At 40.1% G+C, this 24,168-nt stretch overlaps 1 protein-coding gene across 1 annotated transcript; it reads right to left on the minus strand.

The window, feature by feature from the left end:
* Positions 1 to 260: 260 nt before the first annotated feature.
* LOC133642235 (BTB/POZ domain-containing protein 17-like) lies at positions 261 to 9,525 on the minus strand. Its single transcript, XM_062036325.1, has 3 exons — positions 9,307 to 9,525; positions 5,816 to 6,101; positions 261 to 1,453 (listed from the first exon to the last, which is right to left on the minus strand). The coding sequence occupies exons 1-3, from the start codon at positions 9,398 to 9,400 to the stop codon at positions 379 to 381; spliced, it is 1,455 nt and encodes a 484-aa protein (XP_061892309.1). The 5' UTR covers positions 9,401 to 9,525; the 3' UTR covers positions 261 to 378.
* Between the last annotated feature and the right edge of the window lie 14,643 nt (positions 9,526 to 24,168).

Below are 24,168 nucleotides of genomic sequence, written 5' to 3' on the forward strand. Positions count from 1 at the left end.
TCAAGCAGAAGCTTGTGGATGGCTACCAAAAGCGCCTTATTGCAGTGAAACTTGCCAAGGGACATGTAAGCAAATATTAACATTGCTGTATGTATACTTTTGACCCAGCAGATTTGGTCACATTTTCAGTAGACCCATAATAAATTCATAAAAGAACCAAACTTCATGAATGGTTTTTTTGTGACCAACAAGTATGTGCTCCTATCACTCTATCACAAAAAAATAAGAAATGATTGGAAACTCAAGACAGCGATGACATTATGTTCTTTACAAGTGTATGTAAACTTTTGACCACGACTGTAAATGGAAGACAAAGTAGTGAAAAATGTTGAGGGTGCTGCGATATGAGTATCTTTGCCTACGAGAGGGTGTGTGAATTTATTTCCTTGCAACCAGGAGGGTATGGTAGAGAGGTTTTATCACGATGTGCAAGTAGAGGGAGCTGTCAATCAGGTAATCTGACGCGCGACGCTGCAGGTCGGCCCCCGCCAAGAAGTCTCCGGCCTCCTCCGTGCTCTGGTGAAAGTTATAAACGTGCCGGACCACCACCTTCCCTTGCTGCCGCGCCATCACGATCACCGTCTTCTGGAAGCTCACCCCGGCAAAGTCGGCGCTGGAGGTGGCCGGCGTCACGATGATGCGGGGTCGGCCCCCGTCGGTGCGCGTGGGCTGCATGGCGCCCATCTCGGTGTAGGTGGACCTGGCGCTCAGCGGGAGCCAGCGGGGGGAGAAGAGCGAGTTCCAGGTGACGCGCTTGCTGGCGTCGTGGCCGCTGGGGCCCAGCTGCGTCTGGAAGCTGAAACTGCGGTCGTCCCGGGTGGGGTTGTTGATGATCCAAGGGGAGCCCCAGGAGGAGGACAGGTAGTTGCGGGGGGTGAAGATGCTGCAGTTGACGTCAAAGTACTTGGCCAAGGTGATGGGTGAGGCCGAGTGGAACTGGAAGGCGAGGTAGAGCAGATCCCGGATGGACTCGTAGTTCTTTTGCATGAGGGCGGATTGCTTTTGGAGACGGAAGAGGTAATGAGGCGGGATCATGCCGTACCGAACCGCCCTCAGCGCCGTCTCCACCGTTTTAGCGTCAGGCTGGTTCTGGTCGATCCACACCTCCAGGGCCTCGTAGAGCTCCAGCTCGCTCTGCAGAATAAGATCCGAGCGGCGGAGCAAGGAGAGGAGCAGGTCCTCGCTGATGGAGGCCCATTCCTGACTCTGCAGCACGGAGGACAGGTTCCAGGACAGGTACTGCAGGCAACTGTCCCGCAGGGACATGTCTCCGGTCTGCAGGGCGTAGTTGTACCAGCCCACCACGTGGCCCGTGGGAGAATCGCTGGACAGATGTTGGGTCATGTACTGGGTCAGGCCCTGCTGCAAGCCCCACACGTGGTACTTGCTGGCCAGCTTGTGCAAAGAAATAGCCTGGTCCAGCCGCAGCGACACGTCGCCGCAGTACAAATACCTGCAAAGCACAACAGAAGCACTCTTATGAAGACGCATTTCCGCTGAGTCACTCGGAATCCTACACTGCAAAAACTGAAATCTAAGTAAGATTAAATATATCAATTTTGGGTGATATTTGCTTATTTATAAGATATTTCTTCTCAGCAGAAGCAGATTTTATTTCAGTTTTGTTTCATGTTCATAGTTTCTGTCTTAGTGTTAGTTTTGTTTCCATACGCTAAGTTTGTGTCTCCGCCTTGTGCGCGCCTTTTGTTTGTTCTTTTTATGGTCAAGATTAAACATGTTCCTACCTTCTTCCGAAGTCTGCTGTAGTCCGTTTGCACCACGGGAAAACATTCCTCGCAGCGAGCTGCGAAATCCTCGCAGTAAGCTGCACCGAAGTCCACGTCTTGACACTGTAAGTCTTTGCTGTCGTCCAGCATTCTGTTTTTGTTTACTTTGCAGCCAGTTCAGTTTTAGGTTAGTTTTGCATAGCCATCCCTAAGCTTCAATGCCATTTCTTAGCGGCACTCGCCTTTTGTTTACTTTTGGTTTAAGCATTAGATACCTTTTTACCTGCACCCTGCCTCCCACTGTCGTCTGGCATACTGTGATCACGACAAACCATGTTCCCGACATCCACAAAGCAATTAGCTACCTGCTGCCACCTACTGATATGGAAGAGTATTACACGGTTACTGTGACGCGCTCTAGACAGCACAGACACTCAACAACGGCACATTATTTGCGGATTATAATTACTGCACTGCAAAAACTGAAATCTAAGTAAGATTAAATATCTCAAATAAGGGTGATATTTGCTTATTTTCTGTCTGATAAGATAATTCTTCTCACTAAGCAGATTTTATGTTAGAGTGTTTTACTTGTTTTAAGGGTTTTGTTCCTAAATGATCTCAGTGAGATATTACAGCTTGTTGCTGAGATTTGATGACCTATATGGAGTAAAACATGCTTGAAACTAGAATATCAACTGTTGCAAAGCTGTGTCATCAACACTCACAAGTATAAAAATAATAATTTCTTACTTCAAGCATGAAAAAAAAAAAATCATGATTTTGACACAATTGTGTCTCATAATTAAAACAGATGACAGCCAAATGGACTTTGCTGTTTTATTTTCAATGAAACAATAGAAAATACGTACTCATATAGTAGTACAGTTGGCACAGTACAGTAAACTGACAGTTAATATTCAAACATTTAACATGTGACATTTCAAACAATTTTGAACAGAAATAGTTCATGCACATTCAGATAAATTCTTCAAAATTACAATAAAAAAAATTTGGCCGGGGGCCGGGCTGTATATATGCGCACTAATTGACTGAAAAAGCACGCACTTGGCGCGATGATGTCATGTTATCGATGGAAAAATGCATTTTTAGACAATATGATTTGCCTGAGCGGCTAGTAGACCCCGAGAGTAACAAGCGCTTGCCTTGTTGCCTTTCCATTAAGAACAATAAATTAGTTTTTAGTATAAGTTTGCTGGTTTCAAGAAATGTAATGCCGAGTGCATATCATTATGTCAAGATAATGGCACTAGCATTTACTTAATTTAAGAATATTTTTCAACATATTTAGCAAAAAGGTCTTTTTTTTCTACCAAGAAAAGTGCACTTGTTATAAAAGACAATATAATTATTAGGTATTTTTGGGTTCATTGAGCTTAGCTAATTTTACTTGTTTTGGAAAGTCTTGACAAACCGGATTTTCTTGTTCTATTGGAGAAAATTTTGCTCAGTTCAAATAAAATACCCCTAATTTTTGTTTGTTTTTTTCTTGTTTTTGACCACTGACTTTTTGCAGTGTACACGGTCTGATTTTTAAACTCTGGGCCTGACTTCCTAGGAATAGAATGAATAGAATGCCTTTTTTTTATTGTCCCTATATACAGGTACAATGAGATTAAAAAGCAACTCCAGTATCAGTGCGACAGTCTATAAAACATGCAAAACATAGGAAGGAAAAAAGAAGAAAAATAGTGGAAAAGGAGGTAAGGGGCACAGTCCAGTCCTGAGAACGAATGTTCTGAATGTGTTGTTTACATATTATACTATATACTAGGGGTGTAACGGTACACACAAATTTCGGTTCGGTACGTACCTCGGTTTAGAGGTCACGGTTCGGTTCATTTTCGGTACAGTAAGAAAACAAGAAAATATACATTTTTGGGTTATTTATTTACCAAATTTGCAAAATCTTCCACCAAAAATATTTTTCTTAGTGGAATATTTGATGTGAAGTAATCGGAACCTTGGATAGGTCAATAGTTCATAATAACATTGATTTTGATTCAATATTATGTTTTGAGCAATGACAGTTTGAAAGAAAAAAAAAACAGCTTTGTTTTATTAGTCAACATTGCAACTTTTTCTAAATTACATTTCACCTTTAAGCTTTTTTATTTCACTTTTGTTATGTTTTTTGTTTATTTTTAGAATGTGCCGTGGGCCTTTAAAACATTAGCTGTGGGCTGCAAATGGCCTCCGGGGCACACTTTTGACACCCCTGCTATAGATAATAAAAAATTAAATCTGATAAATCTATGGATAAAAAGCAGAGCTTGGCGACGCACGCGCGTTTATCATAACTCTCTCGCTCTCTCTGTCTCTGTCTCTGCCCCTCCCTCACCAATGCTGCTGCGTGCACAATTTGTTTTGTTTTTAACCCCTTCTTAACCCTGAACGTACATTGAAAATACACACAACCCTAACTCAAAATGCCGGACATTTGAAGCATTTAAGAAACTCCGCCCCGACAGCTCCGCAAAAGAGGACATGTCCGGCGAAAAGAGGAAGTATTGTCAGTCTATCGTAGCCCGTTAGCTGCTAGCATGCTTGCCAACCCTCCCGATTTTTCCGGGAGACTCCCGAATTTCAGTGCCCCTCCCGAAAATCTCCCGGGGCAACCATTCCCCCGATTTTCACCCGGACAACAATATTAAGGGCGTGCCGTGATGGCACTGCTTTTAGCGTCCTCTACAACCTGTTGATGCGTCCGCTTTTTCACCATACTAACAGCGTGCCGGCCCAGTCACATGTTGTACACACGAAAGTGACTGCAAGACATACTTGATCAACAGCCATACAGGTCACACTGAGGGTGGCCGTATAAACAACTTTAACACTGTTAAAAATATGCGCCACACTGTGAACCCACACCAAACAAGAATGACAAACACATTTCGGGAGAACATCCGCACCGTAACACAACATAAACACAACAGAACAAATACCCAGAATCCCTTGCATCCCTCATTCTTCCAGGCTACAATATACACCCCCCCACAGTTGACAGTTGACTTTGGAATATTTAGGAGCGAAGAAATTTCACGACTGGATTTGTTGTACAGGTGGCATCCCAAGACAGTTCCACGCTGGAAATCACTGAAAGCGGCCCATTCTTTCACAAATGTTTGTAGAAACAGTCTCCATGCCTAAGTGTTTCATTCTATACACCTGTGGCCCGGCCAAGTGATTAGGACCCCTGATTGTCATCATTTGGATGGGTGGCCAAATACTTTTGGCAATATAGTGTACCTAGAAGAGTGTACATGTTGTGTTTTTTGTTCAATCCCAGAAAGACTGTGACTTAAAGTTTAATCCTGGCTTTGTAGATGATAATAATAATAATAATAATATATTTTATTTGTAAAAAGCACTTTATATTGAGTAAACAATCTCAAAGTGCTACAGTGTATTAAAAAAATAAAATAAAAAGATAATAAAGAAATAAATACAGATAAAAACTAGAATAGCCAAATAGCTATCACCAGTATGCATAGATCTAAAAAAAAGGCTTTTTAAAAAAGAAGGGCTTTTAAGCCTTTTTTTAAAGCATCCACAGTCTGTGGTGCCCTCAGTTGGTCAGGGAGAGCGTTCCACAGACTGGGAGCGGCGGAGCAGAAAGCCCGGTCTCCCATTGTTCGTAGCTTTGTCCTCTGAGGTTGGGGGAGGTTAGCCTGTCGGGAGCGGAGGTGTCGTGTGGAGGATTTGGGGGTGAGTAGTTCTTTAAGTTATCATGCCATGATTTTACCATTCCGGCCCACTTGGGAATAGATTTTCTGAGCTAAAATGAGTTTGACACCCCTGTCTTAAAGGCTTGAACATTCTGGTGTTCTTTTGAGTGCAGTTCTCCTTTAAGGTGAATATGAAATAAATCTGTGTATATACAGTATATGATTAATGCAACATTTTTTGTGATTAATCACGTGTGAAATTGTTAGTTTTGACAGCCCCGATTATGTTATATGTTTATGATCAGATAGAATACCGGATTTATTAACAAAAATATTAAAACAAATATTAGTTAAAATTCAAGACCATTTAAATAATGGTATTAAAATAACATTACTCACCTGATGAACTTGTCAAAAACAGCGGCGCAGTCGGGCGTCTCCCTCAGCACCACCGTGCCGTTAATGCGGTTGAGCAGCATCTCCTCGAACACGTCGCTCTGCATGGTGAGAACCAGGCTGTGGGCTTGGATCACCTTCACCTCATCCGTGTTGATGGTGTGCACGCGCAGGGTGACGTCGCTGCCGTTGCCGCCGGCCAGCAGGCCTTCCATTCGCTGCACCAGGCTCATGGAGTGGTTCAAAACAGTGGCGCCGACGTCCGGTGGAGCCTCCAGCTTCAGAGCAGCTTTAAGACGGGAAAGATAGACGCCCAGCAGGCAAAAGACATTGATACGTTGATTATATATACAGTCGTGGTCAAAAGTTTACATACACTTGTAAAGAACATAATGTCATGGATGTCTTGACTCTTATTTTTTTGTGATAGAGTGATTGGAGCACATACTTGTTGGTCACAAAAAAACATTCATGAAGTTTGGTTCTTTTATGAATTTATTATGGGTCTACTGAAAATGTGAGCAAATCTGCTGGGTCAAAAGTATACATACAGCAATGTTAATATTTGCTTACATGTCCCTTGGCAAGTTTCACTGCAATAAGGCACTTTTGGTAGCCATCCACAAGCTTCTGGTGGAATTTTTGACCACTTCTTTTGACAAAACTGGTGCAGTTCAGCTAAATTTGTTGGTTTTCTGACATGGACTTGTTTCTTCAGCATTGTCCACACGTTTAAGTCAGGACTTTGGGAATGCCATTCTAAAACCTTCATTCTAGCCCGATTTAGCCATTCCTTTACCACTTTTGACGTGTGTTTTGGGTAGAGATATTATCGGCCTGCCGATATTATCGGCCGATAAATGCTTTCAAATGTAATATCGGAAATTATCGGTATCGTTTTTTTTTATTATTGGTATCGGTTTTTTATTTTTTATTAAATCAACATAAAAAACACAAGATAAACTTACAATTAGTGCACCAACCCAAAAAACCTCCCTCCCGCATTTACACTAATTCACACAAAAGGGTTGTTTCTTTCTGTTATTAATATTCTGGTTCCTACATTATATATCAATATATATCAATACAGTCTGCAAGGGATACAGTCCGTAAGCACACATGATTGTGCGTGCTGCTGGTCCACTAATAGGTCTTCACCGTATCCCTGACTGCCCCCTAGCCAGGGATACGGTGAAGACCTCAACAGCGGAAGAAGGCTGCAGCAGAAAAGGGTCCCCAGTCGTCTTGGACTCCATGCCACTGGACCTTGACCCGAATCTGTCAAGGATCGTGTGGTGACTGTCTGTGCACCAGTCTCCCCACGTTAAACTAAGTCACGCACAGGCATCCTCCATAAAGGGATACACCCCTACCAGGAGGATCGTCATACTCGTTCGAGTGACCGCCGATGATGATGAATAGTACTAACCTTTAACAGTTAATTTGACTCATTTTCATTAATTACTAGTTTCTATGTACCTGTTTTTATATTGTTTTACTTTCTTTTTTGGGGGACGGCGTGGCGAAGTTGGGAGAGTGGCCGTGCCAGCAATCTGAGGGTTACTGGTTCAATCCCCACCTTCTACCATCCTAGTCAAGTGTCCGTTGTGTCCTTGAGCGAGACACTTCACCCTTGCTCCTGATGGGCCTGGTTAGCGCCGTGCATGGCAGCTCCCGCCATCAATGTGTGTGTGAATGGGTGAATGTGGAAAATAGTATCAAAGCGCTTTGAGTTCCTTAAAAAAAAGGTAGAAAAGCGCTATACAAGTACGACCCACTTACCATTTTTTATTCAAGAAAATGTTTTTTTTATTTCTCTTTGCTATTTGGGCTTATTTGACCCTAATTAGAACAAAAACTAAAAATCATCTTTTAATATGATGTACTTAGTCCATAAGTACACAAACGTGTACTTCATGTGTAGTGACATGCACATTTTTCTTTTTACACTTTTTTTTTCCAAATTCCATTGTATGTTATACTCTTCTGACACCACCAGGTAGCAGTATAAGTGTCCATATGTCGGCATAAGACCCCAATTCAGTAGTGTACACAATTTTGGAAATAAGAGCTAAAAGGTGTTGTCCACGCATGTGGCCACTAAGCCTTACGAGCAGTGGTTCTTAACCTGGGTTCGATCGAACCCTAGGGGTTCGGTGAGTCGGGCTCAGGGGTTCGGCGGAGGTCAAAACACACCCGACTCATCGTGTAAATAAAAACTTCTCCCTATCGGCGTATTACGGCAGAAGTCACACTGATTTGCAGGTGTGTAATTTGTTGTGAGTTTATGCACTGTGTTGGTTTTGTTCTTTGAACAAGGTGATGTTCATGCACGGTTCATTTTGTGCACCAGTAAAAAAACATGGTCACACTTTAGTATGGGGAACATATTCACCATTAATTAGTTGCTTATTAACATGCAAATTAGCAACATATTGACTCTTAACTAGTCATTATTAAGTACTTATTTATGCCTTATGCGGCATGGCCTTATAATAACCCTAACCCTCTAACCCTGGCCCTAACCCTCTAACCCTAACCCTAACTAAATAACTCTAAATGAAGTCTTTGTTACTTAGAATATGTTCCCCTAGTGTCCAAAAAACTCTAAATTAAGTCTTTGTTACTTAGAATATGTTCCCCATACTAAAGTGTTACCAAAAACATATAACTTTGTCTTGAATTTGAAAAAAAACACATTTTATTTTTCACTAAAGAAGGGTTCGGTGAACGCGCATATGAAACTGGTGGGGTTCGGTACCTCCAACAAGGTTAAGAACCACTGCTTTAGAGGTTAAAAGAGCGGTGTCGTGCAGTGCAGGGGACGTTATGTTCCGTCACGTAAACACGCTGTGCAATACCTGAACAGTCCGTGCGAAACGCGAGCTTTGACTACTGTTTACTGAACGAGACAAAATGCTGTAAACATTTTTTTACGACGCCTCGAGGCAGCGAAAATTCCTCAAATATATTTTGTAATCGAATTACTCGAGGAACCGTTTCAGCTCTATCTAATACTAATTGAGATAGATAATTATTGCGTTTCGCCTAATTGTATTTTATTTCCTAAACGGCTGTTTTCATTATTGAAGGCTGACACGCACAGCTAAAACGCGTCCGTGGTTGATAGATATTTATGTAGATAATAGATAATTCCTTGACTTTTGACACATAGGCTCTAGGAGTTGGATGAAAGAAGGAAGGATGTGGACTTATTTGGTTGGTGAAAAATCAATAAAAGTGGGATCTCCTTCAAGGGAAGCTTTTTCTTCCGACTCCTTAATGTATTGTTGGGTCGGCACAAAGCCAGCCAGCCGGCAAATGGCTGCACGCTGATGCGGGATGTGGGCATAGAATAGACAACATCCCATCATCCAGCCATGCTGTCTGCCCTGAGGGCTGGACATGAGCTTCTCCGAAAAAGCAGACTATTATTAAAAGTGATTTTGTTTTTAAGTTAAAGACCAAAAAAATCAATAAAAGTGTCATCTTACCTCCTCCCACTGAGACAAAGCTGCCCAAGAGGATCAAGGTGGTCAAACAGATCCCAAGAGGGAACTCCTGATCCTGGGGGTGCATTATCATCATCTTTTTTTTTTATCTTCTGGAAGTCTTCTCCGGAACCTTCCTTCCCGCAGCGGTGCTCGCCTGTGAGTGCCTCCGCGACTCCCCGTCCCGCGCGCTTTATGTAGGACGCCGGCCTTTCCCCGGTTGCATCTTGCATCCCGGCCGACTCCATTGATTGGTGGAATCTGGCAGGGGCGTTGCCATAGCGACGGCTTTGATTTTGAAGTTCTGCCTTTTAGATTTCACATGGCATCGATCAGCTGCGGCTTTTTTTGTTTTGTTTTAGCATCAAAGTGAGGCACTGTCAACAATCGATATTTATCTTATAACGGCGCACGCAAACAACGTGCATTTTTCAAAACGCCCCCGCGTGACATCCCAGCCAGCGCCGTGTCATTAGTGCTTTGATTACACTCAGACGAGCCGCCAAACACAATTAAGGTTTTCATTTGTGCAGCCGGCAGCAGTCAATCATCTTTCATAATCTATTTATAGAGCCTTTCTTTTTTTTTTTTTTAAAGCTGAGCCTAATTACTTTTCTCGGGGTATTGTTTACTGAACTAATGGAGGGATAATTTGATTTGTGCGAGGTCTGCTCATTTCAATGTACTCTGCTCATTGCCATCGCACACGTCAATCAAGATTGCTTCTCGTCACGTGTTCGGTAATATATTAAAAAAAAAAGAAAAGGTGTTGGTCATAATTTTACTATTTGGACAGGGGTGGGCAAACGAGAGCAAAAGGAGAAGCAATTATATAAACAAATAGTAAGTTAAAGGCCTACTGAAATGAATTTTTTTTATTTAAACGGGGATAGCAGATCCATTCTATGTGTCATACTTGATCATTTCGCGATATTGCCATATTTTTGCTGAAAGGATTTAGTAGAGAACAACGATGATAAAGGTCGCAACTTTTGGTCGCTGATAAAAAAAAAGCCTTGCCTGTACCGGAAGTAGCGTGACGTCACCGGAGGAAGGACTCCTCACATTTTCCCATTGTTTACAATGCAGCGAGAACGACGATTACCCCATTAATTTGAGCGAGGATGAAAGATTTGTGGATGAGGAAAGTGAGAGTGAAGGACAACAGTGCGGTGCAGGACGTATCTTTTTTCGCTCTGACCGTAACTTAGGTACAAGGTTTCATTGGATTACACACTTTCTCCTTTTTCTATTGTGGATCACGGATTGGTATTTTAAACCACCTCGGATACTATATCCTCTTGAAAATGAGAGTCGAGAACGCGAAATGGACGTTCACAGTAACTTTTATCTCCACGGCAATACACCGGCGAAGCACTTTAGCTACGGAGCTAACGTGATAGCATCGGGCTTAACTGCAGATAGAAACAAAAGAAATAAACCCCTGACTGGAAGGATAGACACAAAATCAACGATACTATTAAACCCTGGACATGTAACTACACGGTTAATGCTTTCCAGCCTGGCAAAGGTTAACAATGCTGTTGCTAACGACGCCATTGAAGCTAACTTAGCTACGGGACCTCACAGAGCTATGCTAAAAACATCAGCTATCCACCTACGCCAGCCAGCCCTCATCTGCTCATCAACACCCGTGCTCACCTGCGTTCCAGCGATCGACGGAGCGACGAAGGACTTCACCCGATCATCGATGCGGTCGGCGGCTAGCGGCGGCTAGCGTCGGATAGCGCGTCTGCTATCCAAGTCAAAGTGTGTGTTGCTGCAGCCAGCCGCTAATACACCGATCCCACCTACAACTTTCTTCTTTGCAGCCTCCATTGTCCATTAAACAAATTGCAAAAGATTCACCAACACAGATGTCCAGAATACTGTGGAGTTTTGTGATGAAAACAGCTGTTTGTATTGGATTCAATGGTGTCCGAATACTTCCGTTTCAACCATTGACGTCACGCGCATACGTCATCATACATAGACGTTTTCAACCGGAAGTGTCGCGGGAAATTTAAAATTGCACTTTATAAGTTAACCCGGCCGTATTGGCATGTGTTGCAATGTTAAGATTTCATCATTGATATATAAACTATCAGACTGCGTGGTCGGTAGTAGTGGCTTTCAGTAGGCCTTTAACTATTTAAAAACTGTGGAGGATGCATATACAGTATGTTTAAGAGTTATTTCTTTCTACATAGCCATGTTTAGAGTAGCTAGTACTTTTCCTTTGTATATTCTACCAGTTTCTTTCGACATTTCAGATGCCTGGTTAGTGTCTTCACCCTTGGAATGTGAAGACAACCCCCACTGGTTCCTTATCAGTGTTGCGAGGGGGAGATGGGGGTTTTCTTTGTGTGCAAAGGAGTTTCCATTTGGATGTCAGATCAACTAGAGTAGCCAATATGAATGTATTGGTTAAACTGATCTCCTAAAGCTTTAGTAAAACTTGAAAATATTCCAATTCTGTCTTGATGGTCCTTTTTACTCAGCATATATATCATCGAAAGAACTAGGCATTGACCAGTAACTTAGATTCCCTGGGAGGAAGAACTGGTCTGACGCAACAAAACCTTTAAAGGGGAACTGCATTTTTTGTGGGATTTTGCATATCTTACGACATTTTAGCAAAAAAATTTTTTTCAAAAAATAAAAATGTTCTGCCATTTTCGGGTTTTGGCGGGACTCCTGATGTGGTTTTGAGACATCTCCTACAACTACAGCACCAGTATTGTGCTGCTGACGCAAGCCCGTTTTTAATATTTTTGTGTAAGGGTCCCCCCTTACGACATTTTAGCTGATTGGTTTTTTTTCAAAATATATGCATTTTCTGCCATTTTCGGGTTTTGTCGGGACTCCTGATGACGTTTTCAGACATCTCCTACAACTACAGCACCAGTATTGTGCTGCTGAAGCAAGTCCGTTTTTTTTAAATTTTTGTGTAAGGGTCCCCACTTATGACATTTAAGACATTTTAGCGAAAAAATGTTTTCAAAAAATATACATTTTTCGTCATTTACGGGTTTTGTAGGGACTCCTGATGACGTTTTCAGACATCTCCTACAACTACAGCACCAGTATTGTGCTGCTGAAGCAAGTCCGTTTTTTTTAAATTTTTGTGTAAGGGTCCCCACTTATGACATTTAAGACATTTTAGCGAAAAAATGTTTTCAAAAAATATACATTTTTTGTCATTTACGGGTTTTGTCGGGACTCCTGATGAGGTTTTGAGACATCTCCTACAACTACAGCACCAGTATTGTGCTGCTGAAGCAAGTCCGTTTTTTTTATTTTTGTGTAAGAATCCCACCTTATGACATTTTAGCGAAAAAAAAGTTTTCAAAAAATATGCATTTTCTGCCATTTTCGGGTTTTGTTGGGACTCCTCATGAGGTTTTGAGACATCTCCTACAACTACAGCACCATTATTATGCTGCTGAAGCAAGACCGTTTTTTTTTAATTTTCTGTAAGGGTCCCCCCTTACGACATTTTAGCAAAATAAAGTTTTCCAAAAATATTAATTTTCTGTCATTTACGGGTTTTGTCGGAACTCCATATGAGGTTTTGAGACGTCTCCTACAACTGCAGCACCAGTATTGTGCTGCTGAAGCAAGTCCGTTTTTTTAATTTATGACATTTTAGCGAAAAAAAGTTTTCAAAAAATATGCAATTTCAATTTTCGGGTTTTGTCGGAACTCCTGATGAGGTTTTGAAACATCTCCTACAACTACAGCACCAGTATTGTGCTGCTGAAGCAAGTCCATTTTTTAATTTTTTGTGTAAGGGTCCCCCCTTACGACATTTAAGCAAAAAAAAGTTTTCAAAAAATATGCATTTTCTGCCATTTTCGGGTTTTGTCGGGACTCCTGATGAGGTTTTGAGACATCTCCTACAACTACAGCACCAGAATTGTGCTGCTGAAGCAAGACCGTTTTTTTTTACTTTTTCTGTAACCCTTACGACATTTTAGCGAAATAAAGTTTTCCAAAAATATAAATTTTCTGTCATTTACAGGTTTTGTAGGGACTCCTGATGAGGTTTTGAGACATCTCCTACAACTACAGCACCAATATTGTGCTGCTGAAGCAAGTCAGTTTTTTAATTTTTTGTGTAAGGGCTTACGACATTTAAGCAAAAAAAAGTTTTCAAAAAATATGCATTTTCGGGTTTTGTCGTGACTCCTGATGAGGTTTTGAGACATCTCCTACAACTACAGCACCAGTATTGTGCTGCTGAAGCAAGACCGTTTTTTTGACTTTTTCTGTAACCCTTATGACATTTTAGCGAAATAAAGTTTTCCAAAAATATACATTTTCTGTCATTTACAGGTTTTGTAGGGACTCCTGATGAGGTTTTGAGACATCTCCTACAACTACAGCACCAATATTGTGCTGCAGAAGCAAGTCTGTTTTTTTTAATTTTTATTTTGTGTAATGGTCCCCCCTTACGACATTTTAGCGAAACATTTTTTTTTTTAAATATGCATTTTCTGCCATTTTCGGGTTTTGTTGGGACTCCTGGTGACGTTTTGAGACATCTCCTACAACTACAGGACAAGTGTTGTGCTGCTGAAGTAAGTCCGTTTTTTTTTTTTTTGTGTAAAGGTCCCCCCTTACGACATTTCAGGGAATTTTTTTTTTCCAAAAATATAAATTTTCTGTCATTTTCGGGTTTTGTAGGGACTCCTGATGAGGTTTTGAGACATCTCCTACAACTACAGCACCAGTATTGTGCTGCTGAAGCAAGTCCATTTTTTTTTATTTTTGTGTAAGGGTCCCCCCTTACGACATTTTAGCAAAATAAAGTTTTCCCAAAAATATGCATTTTCTGCCATTTTCGGGACTCCTGATGAGGTTTTGAGACATCTCCTACAACTACAGCACCAGTATTGTGCTGCTGGAGCAAGTCCAATTTTTTTATTTTTTGTGTAAGGGCTTATGATATTTTAGCAAAAAAAAGTTTTCCAAAAATATTAATGTTCTGTCATTTACGGGTTTTGTAGGGACTCCTAATGAGGTTTTGAGACATCTCCTACAACTACAGCACCAGTATTGTGCTGCTGAAGCAAGTCTGTTTTTTTTAATTTTGTGTAAGGGTCCCCCTTACGACATTTTAGCAAAAAAAAGTTTAAAAAAAATATGCATTTTCTGCCATTTTCGGGTTTTGTCGGGACTCCTGATGAGGTTTTGAGACATCTCCTACAACTACAGCACCAGTATTGTGCTGCTTAAGCAAGTCCGTTTTTAAAAATTTTGTGTAAGGTTCCCCCCTTACGACATTTTAGCAAAAAAAAAGTTTAAAAAAAATATGCATTTTCTGCCATTTTCGGCTTTTGTCGGGACTCCTGATGAGGTTTTGAGACATCTCCTACAACTACAGCACCAATATTATGCTGCAGAAGCAAGTCTGTTTTTTTTATTTTTATTTTGTGTAAGGGTCCCCCCTTACGACATTTTAGCGAAACATTTTTTTTTTTAAATATGCATTTTCTGCCATTTTCGGGTTTTGTTGGGACTCCTGGTGACGTTTTGAGACATCTCCTACAACTACAGGACAAGTATTGTGCTGCTGAAGTAAGTCCGTTTTTTTTTGTGTGTAAAGGTCCCCCCTTACGACATTTCAGGGAAATTTTTTTTTTCAAAAATATACATTTTCTGTCATTTTCGGGTTTTGTAGGGACTCCTGATGAGGTTTTGAGACATCTCCTACAACTACAGCACCAGTATTGTGCTGCTGAAGCAAGTCCATTTTTTTTAATTTTTGTGTAAGGGTCGCCCCTTACGACATTTTAGCGAAATAATGTTTTCCAAAAATATGCATTTTCTGCCATTTTCGGGACTCCTGATGAGGTTTTGAGACATCTCCTACAACTACAGCACCAGTATTGTGCTGCTGAAGCAAGTCCAATTTTTTTATTTTTTTGTGTAAGGGCTTACGATATTTTAGCAAAAAAAAGTTTTCCAAAAATATTAATTTTCTGTCATTTACGGGTTTTGTAGGGACTCCTAATGAGGTTTTGAGACTTCTCCTACAACTACAGCACCAGTATTGTGCTGCTGAAGCAAGTCTGTTTTTTTTAAATTTTGTATTAGGGTCCCCCCTTACGACATTTTAGCAAAAATTTTTTTTTCAAAAAATATGCATTTTCTGCCATTTTCGGGTTTTGTCGGGACTCCTGATGAGGTTTTGAGACATCTCCTACAACTACAGCACCAGTATTGTGCTGCTTAAGCAAGTCCGTTTTTCAAAAAAATTTGTGTAAGGTTCCCCCCTTACGACATTTTAGCAAAAAAAAAAAATTTCAAAAAATATGCATTTTCTGCCATTTTCGGGTTTTGTCGGGACTCCTGATGAGGTTTTGAGACATCTCCTACAACTACAGCACCAGTATTGTGCTGCTGAAGCAAGCCCGTTTTTAATTTTATTTTTTTGTGTAAAGGCCCTGAGTAGTTGCGCAAAGCTGAAAACACCCTAAAATCAAACACCCTTGCATTTATTTGTCTTCTTAATTAGATTAGATTTGTTTACAACTCTGCCAGCATTGATTTTTCGGTTAGAGTGAGGTCAGTCAATACTAAGATGCCTGAAAAGACCTTCTCAAAAAGATTTACCCAGTGCTCAAACACTGATAGAGTGGTAGTTCACAGACTGTAGGCGGATGATACGAACTGAAATCATTTTTAAAGGTCTCCTGGTATGCAAAAATGACTTCTTAATTACTGTATAGCAGTGTTTTTCAACCACTGTGAGATACAGTCTGGTGTGCCGTGGGAAATTATCTCATTTAACATATTTGGGTTAAAAATATTTTTTACAAACCAGTAATTATAGTCTGTAAATGATGTGTTGTTGTTGAGTGTCGGTACTGTCTAGAGCTCGGCAGAGTAACTGTGTAATACTCTTCCATATCAGCAATTGGCAGCCGGTAGCTAATTGCTTTGTAGATGTTGGAAACAGCGGGAGGCAGCGTGCAGGTAAAAAGGTGTATAATGCTTAAACCAAAAATAAACAAAAGGTGAGTGCCCCTAAGAAAAGGCATTGAAGCTTAGGGAAGACTATGCAGAACGAAACTAAAACTGAACTGGCTACAAAGTAAACAAAAACAGAATCCTGGACGACAGCAAAGACTTACTGTGGAGCAAAGACGGCGTCCACAATGTACATCCGAACATGACATGACAATCAACAATGTCCACACAAAGAAGGATAAAAACAACTGAAATATTCTTGATTGCTAAAACTAAGTAGATGCGGGAAATTTCGCTCAAAAGGAAGACATGAAACTGCTACAGGAAAATACCAAAAATAGAGAAAAAGCCACCAAAATAGGAGCGCAAGACAAGAACTAAAACGCTACACACAGGAAAACAGCAAAAAAGTCCAAATAAGTCACGGCGTGATGTGACAGGTGGTGACAGTACACCTACTTTGAGACAAGAGCTATAGTGATGCATGCTTGGTTATGGTTTAAAGTCATATCCAACAATTGCGACAATAACTTTTTACTGTCAACTGAGTTTCGTTTTTTAATGATTTCTGCTGGTGGTGTGCTTCTGGATTTTTTCAACACCTTGGCTCAAAAAAGGTTGAAAAACACTGCTGTATAGGACTCCTTAAGGCCTTAAGTTATATATATATGAGTAAAATATATCATCTATCTCACTTGCTTACTACATGTTTAATAGAAGAAGCGATAAAACTGTCACTTTTGAAGTTTTGGAATGAAAAATCACCTTCCTCAAGGACCCACCCCTGACAAGGTGAACCCACCCTGTGTATATGCCCACATCTTTACAGTGGACCGCTTAGTTGTTTTTTTTTGTTTAGTTTTTTTTTTTATATAAAAGGCTTTGCTAAACATCTTGAATGAAAGCATGGAGCTCTGTCAACTAGCCATCAGTCAGCAACAGATTTTTTTATTTATTTCATTTTTCTTCATTGAATAGGCCACCTTAGCATGATGCTACTGCTAAATTGTGACTGTAATGCAATACTAGTGCATCTATTACTAGCAGGCGCGTGCAGATATTTTGGGGGACGGTAGCTCAGGCCAGAAAAATGGACACTCTTTGCAAAAATGTTCCATGAAATTATTTGTTATGATAAAAAGCATGATATTTTCAACTGATATAGTAAAACATACAAACTCAAAATTTCAAATGATCAAATAAAATTTAAATATATAAAAAATAAATGTGTACACATTAGTTTTTTTTTCTGTTTTCTGAGTTGAAACATAAGCGGCAGTTTGGACTGAGGGTTAATATTATACGATTTTTGGTATGTCCGTTTCCAGAGTTCTTATTTCTACAAACCCCAAAACCAGTGAAGTTGGCACATTGTGTAAATGGTAAATAAAAACAGAATACAATGATTTGCAAATCCTGTTCAACCTATAATCAATTGAATAGACTGCAAAGACAAGATAATTAACGTTCGAACTGGAAAACATTGTTATTTTTTGCAAATATTAGCTCATTTGGAATTTGATGCCTGCAACATGTTTCAAAAAAGCTGGCACAAGTGGCAAAAAAGACTGACAAAGTTGAGGAATGCTCATCAAACACTTATTTGGAACATCCCACAGGTGAACAGGCTAATTGGGAACAGGTGGGTGCCATGATTGGGTATAAAAGCAGCTTCCATGAAATGCTCAGTCATTCACAAACAAGGATGGGGCGAGGGTCACCACTTTGTCAACAAATGCGTGAGCAAATTGTCCAACATTTTAGAAAAAAAAATTTCAACGAGCTATTGCAAGGAATTTAGGGATTTCACCATCTACGGTCCGTAATATCAAAAGGTTCAGAGAATCTGGAGAAATCACTGCACGTAAGCGATGATATTACGGACCTTCAATCCCTCAGGCGGTACTACATCAAAAAGTGACAACATTGTGTAAAGGATATCACCACATGGGCTCAGGGACACTTCAGAAAATCACTGTCAGTAACTACAGTTTGTCGCTACATCTGTAAGTGCAAGTTAAAACTGTACCAAGCAAAGTGAAAGCCTTTTATCAACAACACCCAGAATCGCCGCCAGCTTCGCTGGACCCAAGCTCATCTAAGATGGACTGATGCAGAGTGTAAAAGTGGTCTGACGAGTCCACATTTCAAATTGTTTTTTGGAAACTGTGGACGTCGTGTCCTCCGGACCAAAGAGGAAAAGGCGCAAAGTTCAAAAGCCAGCATCTGTGATGGTATGGGGGTGTATTAGTGCCCAAGGCATGGGTAATTTACACATCTGTGAAGGCACCATTAATGGTGAAAGGTACATACAGGTTTTGGAGCAACATATGTTGCCATCCAAGCAACGTTATCATGGACGCCCCTGCTTATTTCAGCAAGACAATGCCAAGCCACGTGTTACAACAGCGTGGCTTCATTCTAAAAGAGTGCGGGTACTAGACTGGCCTGCCTGTAGTCCAGACCTGTCTCCCATTGAAAATGTGTGGCGCATTATGAAGCCTAAAATACCACAACGGAGACCCCCGGATTGTTGAACAACTTAAGCTGTACATCAAGCAAGAATGGGAAAGAATTCCACCTGAAAAGCTTCAAAAATTGGTCACCTCAGTTCCCAAACGTTTACTGAGTGTTGTTAAAAGGAAAGGCCATGTAACACAGTGGTAATAATGCCCCTGTGCCAACTTTTTTGCAATGTGTTGCCGCCATTAAATTCTAAGTTGATGTTTATTTGCAAAAAAAAACCAACAAGTTTCTCAGTTGGAACATTTAATATCTTGTCTTTGCAATTGAATATAAGTTGAAAAGGATTTGCAAATCATTGTATTCTATTTTTATTTACCAGCTACATAACGTGCCAACTTCACTGCTTTTGGGTTTTGTACTTCCAATATGCTATTGTAAGACCTCAAAATACAAAAGTATAACATGGGACCAGAAGGCAAAGAAATTGAATATTTGTCAGTGGCCAAGAAAAGATGTCTTTGCTTTTAACATGCAAAGTGTCGGGAGCAAGACCCACAACAACAATTACGCGAAAGCATGGCAAAGAATTTCCAGAGAGGAAACTCAATTGCTTTTACTTGATAAACTAAAAGGTACATAGAGTCACTAAAAAATCTATCGTTGTCCATCATCCACATGACCTCTCGTCTAGACCATTACTCCAATCAAATGTTCAATGTTTTTTTTCCCCCCAATGTGCACGTCCAGCAGGGGACAATGACAATGAGCAACATCGTTTTAGATGGAAGTGGGTTATGGTGAAGCCCCTCAGGGTGTTTCGGTGGAATGGGGCTGCAGTAAAAATGCAGGAGTGAGACCCCAACAAGAACCACTGCTATGAATAACCTGACAGGTTCTCAGAGAAGAGAAGCTGAGGTAGCTCTAATGAGGCCACTGGACTATACAATTAGTGTGGAAATAGACATATACTGTAAATGGGGCCATCTTTGTATCCTCTATCATCTCAGGGAAGGAACACCGATAGCGTAAGTGTTTATATAAATATGACGGCATGGAAGTGGAGGGGAAAGTGCGAGATGTATACTTGGGCTTTGGCAAAGTTTGAAGACTTATCATCATCATAGATGTTAAGATAAAATAATTATAGACGTGAACGTTCAACGCTAAGCTTGCTTGGATCAAATAAAGAATGTCTAACACTACAGCTACCTTTAAAAATTCAAAAATAGTTTGTTTCACCAGGATGGCAAACAAAAAATTAGGGATGTCCGATAATATCGGACTGCCGATATTATCGGCCGGTAAATGCTTTAAAATGTAATATCGGAAATTATCGGTATCGGTTTCAAAATTGTATGTATCGGTTTCAAAAAGTAAAATGTATGACTTTTTAAAACGCCGCTGTGTACACGGACGTAGGATGAAGTACAGAGCGCTAATAAACCTTGAAGGCACTGCCAATCACATAATATCTACGGCTTTTCACACACTCACAATTGAATGCAAGGCATACTTGATCAACAGCCATACAGGTCACACTGAGGGTGCCGTATAAACAACTTTAACACTGTTACAAATATGCGCCACACTGTGAACCCACGCCAAACAAGAATGACAAACACATTTCGGGAGAACATCCGCACCGTAACACAACATAAACACAACAGAACAAATACCCAGAACCCCTTGCAGCACTAACTCTTCCGGGACGCTACAATATACACCCCCTGCTACCTCCTACCCTCCCCCACCTCAACCTCCTAATGCTCTCTCAGGGAGAACATGTCCCTAATTCCAAGCTGCTGTTTTGAGGCATGTTAAAAAAAGTAATGCACTTTGTGACTTCAATAATAAATATGAAAGTGCCATGTTGGCATTTTTTTCCATAACTTGAGTTGATTTATTTTGGAAAACCTTGTTACATTGCTTAATGCATCCAGCGGGGCATCACAACAAAATTAGGCATAATAATGTGTTAATTCCACAACTGTATATATCGGTATCGGTAGATATCTGTATCGGTAATTAAGAGTTGGCCAATATCGGAATATTGGCAAAAAAGCCATTATCGGACACCTCTAATAAAAATATAACAAATCTATCTGTAGTAGCATTGACAAAGTTATACTCTTGCATCTTAATGCCCATAACTGTGGTGTGTTCAAGAACCCTCAGAGGCATCACAAGGTTTTAAATGATAATGATGTAATATTGGGATATGTATTACCCACTGATGATAATCCAATGTGAATCAGCTGATCATACACTCTGAAATAAAGTAGGAACATTTGACGGATGTATTATAATTTTTAAGTGAATAATGGCGGGTTATATGATTATTAAAATTCATCTTCTAAAAACTTTATATTAAATTTGTTGGCACTTTTTTGTAGAAACAAAAAACAAAACTACTTTTAATTAAACAATAATACCAAATTATAAAGAAGTTTTATCTGGATATTTTCTAGATATGTTAATCAACTCAAATACTTAATTAGGTTTTTACGCAGTGGCGGGCCGTGCGTTTCCCACCTAGGCCTTCAGTGATGTCCGACTTCAATCATTACCTCTCAAAATACTCTAATTTATGTCACCACATGACCATTGCTGGAGAAATACTATACAGGAACACATGTATGCCCTCCTGGGCATTGGATCACATCAACAGTGTACAAAACGGGTTATTTTCTGGCGCATTTAAAAATCAATTAACCCGCATCAGCGACTAAAACATATCTTATGTGGTACTGTCAAAATTTTAATTGCAAAAAACATATTAAATGTGAAAAAATTGAATATTTGAACTCACAATTTATACACTGCAAAAAGTCAGTGTTCAAAAACAAGAAAAAAAAGAAAAAAAATTAGGGGTATTTTATTTGAACTAAGCAACATTATCGGCCAATAGAACAAGAACATTTGGCTTGTCAAGACTTTCCAAAACAAGTAAAATTAGCTAACTTCAATTAACCCAAAAATACCTTAAAATAAGTATATTCTCACTAATAACAAGTGCACTTTTCTTGGTAGAAAAAAAAACATGAGACCTTTTTGCTCAATATGTTGAAAAATATTCTTAAATTAAGTAAAAGCTACTGCCAATACCTTGACATAATAATATGTGCTCGTTATTACATTTCTTGAAACCAGCAAACTTATACTAAAAACTAGTTTATTGTTTTTAATGGAAAGGCAACAAGGCAACAGCTTGTTACTCTCAGGGTCTCCTAGCTGCTCAGGCAAATCATATGGTCTAAAAATGCATTTTTCCATCGATAACATGACATCATCGCACCAAGTGCGTGGTCTTTCAGTCAATTAGTGCGCATATATACAGCCCGTCCCCCGGCCAACATTTTTTTAATTGTAATTTTGAAGAATTTATCTGAATGTGCATTAACCTTTTCTGTTCAAAATTGTTAGATATGTCACATATTAAATGTTTAAATGTTAACTGTCAGTTTGCTGTACTGTGCCAACTGTACTACTATATGAGTACGTATTTTCTAGTGTTTCATTGAAAATAAAACAGCAAAGTCCATTTGGCCGTCATCTGTTTTAATTATGAGACACAATTGTGTCAAAGTCATGATTTTTTTTTTCATGCTTGAAATAAGAAATTATTACTTTAAAAAAGTAGTTTTATACTTGTGAGTGTTGATGACACAGCTTTGCAACAGTTGATATTCTAGTTTCAAGCATGTTTTACTCAATATAGGTCATCAAATCTCAGCAACAAGCTGTAATATCTTACTGAGATCATTTAGGACCAAAACCCTTAAAACAAGTAAAACACTAACATAAAATCTGCTTAGTGAGAAGAAGTATCTTATCAGACAGAAAATAAGCAAATATCACCCTTATTTGAGATATTTAATCTTACTTAGATTTCAGTTTTTGCAGTGTAGTACCTATTCGACGCCGTATAAGCCAGTGGTACTCCTTGTCCTCGGCTTATTTGAGTGGAAATGGTGAGCATTTCCCCATTTCATCGCCAGAACTGCTGAGCTAGCTTCCGGGGTTGGCCCGAGATCGTCTCACAATATGTAGTTTCTCTTTAAATATCCTTCTTGAAAATGGCCTTGCAAATATATATCTGCCACCTAATCAGCATTTTGTTCTCCTTCTCTGCTACCCTGGTCTGGCTACGGCGCAACACTTCCTGCTTCTTTGACACTTGTGATTGGATACTCACTTTGGAATTAAAATCACAGTCTCAATAACGTCAGGCTACCTAGATAGGCTACTGTCAACAACTTGTGATCTGATTGGCTATCGCAACTGTCTATCAACTGTATGTGTTCTCAAATTCATCCGCTAACGGTCCCGGTGAGTATCCAATCACAGGACGCGTAAATGTCACGTTCAACAACAACTCCTGATCTGATTGGCTATCGCAATTGTCTATCAACTGTATGTGTCTGTTCACTTACAGTGCACGGACGCCCGCATTGTTGATTCTGAAGGCCCCGGGCAGATTTGGTACAGCATGGCAACATAAGCTTGCTGAATTCTGATTGGATACAATCTCTAACCTAAAAACAACAGCACTGGAAGGAGCATAATATGACATGAGGATAAAATGAATAGATATTTAGGGAAAGTACATTAAAAAATAATTTCATCTTTAATTATGATCATAATTTCTGGTTATGTTAGGCCAGCAGAGAAGGCCTTGCTGGCCCTAACGGCACACCACTGTTTGCCCAGATTTTGGTGCCACCGCCCTGACCGTGACATAGTGCATGGAATACTAAGCAGAAGTCCCTTAGGCCTCGCTGGCTTACTTATTTGTGTTTTTTGCAAAAAAGAAATGACTGGAAAAAAAAGGTTAGCACAAGACACATGAACACCTATATGAATATGAATAGTATGCCCTTCAATAAGGTCACATTGTTGTCTCCTTGGTGATAGGCCCCCATTAAGAATCTGATAACAGCACCACTGTGCAAAAAAACAAGGGGGCGGTGGCGTGATTTGACAACGACTGGATTTGTCAAACCCCCTCGGGACAAGATCCATTGAGGGATCGATGCACCACAAGAGGCGCCATAACGCAGTATAAACACGACTTTTAGTGCAGGCTCTATGCCAGCTCGCAAAAGTGTCCTGAATGACCTTAATCCAGCATTTAGCCCGAGGGGTGTAAATGCTGGGGGATGCGCGACCCCAACTAGGACAGTAAAAATGCATAAAAATGCACACACACACACACACACACACACACACACACACACACACACACACACACACACACACACACACACACACACACACACACACACACACACACACACACACACATTTTGATAGAAACACATTGTATTTGTATTGGGAAAGCATGAAGTGTTAATGCTTTTTTTTTTTTTGCTTGCACAAGATGTAATACAAACAATTAATAACAATAACTCCACTGCTCCC

The sequence above is a fragment of the Entelurus aequoreus genome, linkage group LG25 (genome assembly GCF_033978785.1).
Source record: "Entelurus aequoreus isolate RoL-2023_Sb linkage group LG25, RoL_Eaeq_v1.1, whole genome shotgun sequence".
NCBI classification, from domain to species: Eukaryota; Metazoa; Chordata; class Actinopteri; order Syngnathiformes; family Syngnathidae; genus Entelurus; species Entelurus aequoreus.